The sequence below is a fragment of the Oncorhynchus masou genome, chromosome 11 (assembly GCF_036934945.1).
Source record: "Oncorhynchus masou masou isolate Uvic2021 chromosome 11, UVic_Omas_1.1, whole genome shotgun sequence".
Lineage (NCBI taxonomy): Eukaryota > Metazoa > Chordata > Actinopteri > Salmoniformes > Salmonidae > Oncorhynchus > Oncorhynchus masou.
In genome coordinates this window covers 23157860-23162680 of record NC_088222.1, presented here as the reverse complement: position 1 = coordinate 23162680, position 4821 = coordinate 23157860, and the positions used below count along the sequence as shown (strand labels likewise).

General features: G+C 38.7%; 1 protein-coding gene across 9 annotated transcripts in view; it reads right to left on the bottom strand.

The window, feature by feature from the left end:
• Window positions 1-116: 116 nt before the first annotated feature.
• Window positions 117-4821, bottom strand: part of LOC135548347 (lysine-specific demethylase 2B-like) — a 52873-nt gene continuing 48168 nt past the window's right edge. For 8 of the 9 annotated variants that reach the window (XM_064977848.1, XM_064977845.1, XM_064977847.1 and 5 more), the window contains exon 21: window positions 117-4633. In XM_064977848.1, coding sequence (XP_064833920.1) covers window positions 4452-4633 — 182 coding nt within the window. In that variant the 3' untranslated portion in view covers window positions 117-4451. The remainder of the gene's footprint in view (window positions 4634-4821) is intronic. The other variant, XM_064977849.1, reaches the window with a different exon arrangement.

Sequence of the window (4821 nt, the reverse complement as noted above, 5' to 3'; positions counted from 1 at the left end):
GCAGAGATCCTGTTGTTTTTTTTTAACGCTGCTGTATCCAACCGGTCACCCCAAATCAATTGTTTATCCCCAGTTTAAAGAATGCAAGTTGACAAAATGGCAAACTATTCCAAATGTTGATGTTTAAGGTCTTTATTTCAGAATGTAAAAACCATGAATAGATAATCCATATGACATACTTTAAACATATTTCACAAATGTTTTTGTTTACATATTGCACACAATGCTTATAAACATGACCAAAAAGATAAATTAAGACAATCGTGGAAACATGACCAAAAATAGAGTTCAGTATTTAGAATTAATTTTTATAACTCAAGTCACAAACAGTTCTCTATACAGTATATACAGTTGAACCAATGACATACTAGTACTAAAATATTTCCCAACTGCACAGGGAAGACATGGTTGGTAGTTAGACCTGTCCTCATACAAAAAAAGTAGATTTATATACACATTAGAACCCCCCAGTAGCCATACTTTTGTTATTTACTGTAATAAACACGAGTTAAATACAAACTGGGGAACTGTACGTCAGTGTCTGACAGGTAACTAACTACATTCCTTATATTACACCAGTAGTAAGTAGTGGCTTTACTTGTGTATGCAGGTTATTATTATGCCATATACACATACTATACTGTGTCTGGTTAAAGAGATTCTTCAGTACTTTTGTATACTTTTTAGCCAGTAGCTCTGTGAAAGTAGTGCTCATAAGATAAAACTGGTCCCCGAAAACTGCATACCACATCAGATATGTGCACCACATCATTGCTCTCTCTCTCTATTATGTGTACATCTTGCTAGCTGTCACTCAAGCATTATATGGTTAAGTCTACAACCATTGTATTCGGCACACGTGACAAATACAATTTGATTGCGAGGGGCTGAAGCTCAAATTGCTAGGGGGCAAGCCCACGTGGGGGGAAAATGGCAGAGCCTACAGTTTCCAGTAAACAGTCACTTTCAAACTAGCGATTTCGTGGAACAGTAATTCTGTTCATATATTATGCATGTATGAACGGCATTGACACATCAGTCGAAAGTGTGAGGTTTAAAAAAGACTCACTAGTCGGCAAAGTTCAGGAGCATGTCTTTAAAACCTGCATCTATAGGTGTGAGTATCCCTTGTAAAAAATACATACAATTAAAAACAGCCTAGTATATGGAGACTGATTGACAGTAGACTTTAAATCAGTCTCATGATGCTTCCTCTAGCAAACGGTCACTGGTGCCAACTCACACTGGCTTGATAAACCTGGGAAAGTACAGTAATATAAAACAAATTGTCAAACAGTGGAAATCGATTTTTATAGATATTTAGAAATTGAAGTGGAGTAAAAACAAGTGTTCTGTGGAAAGGAGAAAGTACCTGTGTACAGACAAATACAAATATCAAAATTAAATAGCAGCACTTAAATAAATACAATATAAAACACCTGCACAGAAAACAAGCTACTGCTCTATTGGCATACATCTTCAGAGGTTTGAGTCTAAATAGTAAAAAACAAACAGTGAGGCAGATTGACACTTTTCAATCAAAATGGTACATGTAAATCAGTGCATTCAGTACTGCACAAAAGTATGAAACACTTTGATTAAAAAAAATTGTTCTGTATAATGCATAAACGGTGCGCTGCAACAAAAGAAAATAATTAACCAAATTTGAAAAACATGACCATTGTGTACACACCAGGGGTGGCCTATCATTTTGGCCACATCAGCTTTTCAAAATTAAACGTTGAGCCACAAAGGTTTATTTTCGGACCGATGTGTTCGTCAAAAGCAAATTTGCAGGTCAGAAAAAAAGGCAGTTATTTTTAGATCTAGTTTTAGATGTTCAAGAGTGGCCTGGAGTGGTTTTTAACCCAAAACAATCATTCCTCATGGAAAGAGAACACCTGCTCTTTCCATGACAGACTGACCAGGTGAATCCCGGTGAAAGCTATGGTCCCTTATTAATGTGATGTTAAATCCACTTCAAACCAGTGTAGATGAAGGGGAGGAGACCCGTTAAAAAAGGATTTCTAAGCCTTGCAACAATTGAGACATGTCTTGTGTATGTGTGCCATTCAGAAGTGGAATGGGAAGACAAAAGATTTAAGTGCCTTTCAAAAGGTTACGGTAGTAGGAGCCAGGCACACCAGTTTGAGTGAGGCAAGAACTGCAACACTGCTGGGTTTTTCACACGCAACAGTTTCCAGTGTGTATCAAGAATGATCCACCACCCAAAGTACATCCAGCCAACTTGACACAACTGTAGGAAGCATTGGAGAAAACTTGACACCTTGTAGAGTCCCCAACGTAATGAGCCTGTTGAGGGCAAAATGGTGCAACTCCATATTAGGAAGGTGTTCCTAATGTTTTTTTCACTCAGTGTGTGTGTGTGTGTGTGTGTGTCTGTGTGTACGTACGTACGTACAGTGTCTGTGATCTGTTGCCCTTCTTAACCTTCTTAACCTTCTTTTTTTATTGGCCAGGCTGAGATATGGCTTTTTCTTTGCAATTCTGCTAAGGCCAGCATCCTGGAGTCGCCTCTTCACTGTTGACGATGTTTTGCGGGTACTATTTAATGAAGCTGCCAGTTGAGGATGTGTGAGGCGTCTGTTTCACAATCTAGACATTCTTATGTACTTGTCCTCTTGCTCAGTTGTATTTCTTCTTTAAATCAGCACAACAGTTTTCAGCTGTGTTAACATAATTCCATAAGGGTTTTCTAATGATCAATTAGCCTTTTAAAATTATAAACTTGGATTAGCTAACACAATGTGCCATTGGAACACAGGAGTGATGGTTGCTGATAATGGGCCTCTGTACGCCTATGTAGATATTCCATAAAAAATCTGCCGTTTCCAGCTACAATAGTCATCTACAACATTAACACTGTCTACACTGCATTTCTGATCAATTTGATGTTATTTTAAACGGACAAAAAGAAAGGATTTTCTTTAAAAAATAAGGACATTTTTAAATGACCCCATATATATATATATATATAGTTGACGTTTACATGCACTTGGGTTGGAGTCATTAAAACTCGTTTTTCAACCACTCCACAAATGTCTTTTTAATAAACTGTAGTTTTGGCAAGTCGGTTAGGACATCTACTTTGTGCATGATACAAGTCATTTTTCCAACAATTGTTTACAGACAGATTATTTCACTTATAATTCACTGTATGACAAATCCAGTGAGTCAGAAGCTTGGAACATTCCAGAAAATGATGTCATGGCTTTAGAAGCTTCTAATAGGCTAATTGATATCATTTCAGTCAATTGGAGGTGTACCTGTGGATGTATTTCAAGGCCTACCTTCAAACACAGTGCCTCTTTGCTTGACATCATGGGAAAATCAAAAGAAATCAGCCAAGACCTCAGAAAATAAATTGTAGACCTCCACAAGTCCGGTTCATCCTTGGGAGCAATTTCCAAAGGCCTGAACGTGCCACGTTCATCTGTACAAAAAATAGTATGCAAGTATAAACACCATGGGACCATGCAGCCGGCATACCGCTCAGGAAGGAGACGCGTTCTGTCTCCTAGAGATGAACGTACTTTGGTGAGAAAAGTGACAATCAATCCCAGAACAACAGCAATGGACCTTGTGAAGATGCTGGAGGAAACAGGTACAAAAGTATCTATATCCACAGTAAAACGAGTCCTATATCGACAAGAAGAAGCCACTGCTCCAAAACCGCCATAAAAAAAGCCAGACTATGGTTTGCAACTGCACATGGGGACAAAGATCGTACTTTTTGGTGAATTAAACAAAAATAGAACCGATTGGCCATAATGACCATCGTTATGTTTGGAAGAAACAGGGGGAGGCTTGCAAGCTGAAGAACACCACCCCAATCGTGAACCACAAGAGTGGCAGCATCATGTTGTGTGGGTGCAAATAAATTCATTAAAAATCCTACAATGTGATTTTCTGGATTTTTCCCCCTCATTTTGTCTGTAATAGTTGAAGTGTACCTATGATGAAAATTACAGGCCTCTCTCATATTTTTAAGTGGGAGAACTTGCACAATTGGTGGCTGACTAAATACTTTTTTTACCCCACTGTATGTATGTATGTATGTAGAGTTCACTTGCAGAAAGAAAAAAATAAATACTTCAATATCTTAGCAAAGACAAAGGAAGAAAAAAAAAAAACATGCTCTGTCAAATTTCCAGTACAGCCAGGTGTCCTGCCTTACATGTTGAACATCCTGTTTTGGAAAACATTCTTGCTTCAGCAGCACAAGAGCCATTCAGTGAGTATCAGGGCAACAGTCACTTTTAAAATGTCTTATGCCATTTCCAATGTGGGTTGTTTTTTTGCACAGAGGTGCGTGAAATACAACACAGTCTCCATGGTGATAACATCACCCTTGCCAGTTCCTTATTCTGACAAGTTTTCTAGCTAGCCAGTGCATACAGTACAGTCTTCGTCAACCTGCTGTTTGTCCACTAGCTGAGTTTCAGCAGTAGTTTCTCCTCTACTAGTTCAAACTGTACACTCACTGACATCTCAGCAATGAATTGCTCGCAGCCCTCTTTGCTCACCTGCTTGCAGTATCGCAAGTCAATATGACAGATGCTTCCACAGCGCTTGAAGTAAGTCAGGGACTGGTCCGTGACTCTGTTGCACACTGCAGAGATCAGGGAGGAGGAAGATACAGTATTATGTTGTTGTAATATGAGACCATTCATCATCTTCAGTTATTACACAAAGATAGGTGCCTCCTATATACTTGGCCATAACAGTCATTTGTTTTCTAGAATAAAGGCTCCAACCGAAACCTCACCATCGTCATGAGCATATTGAGTGCAGTCAATG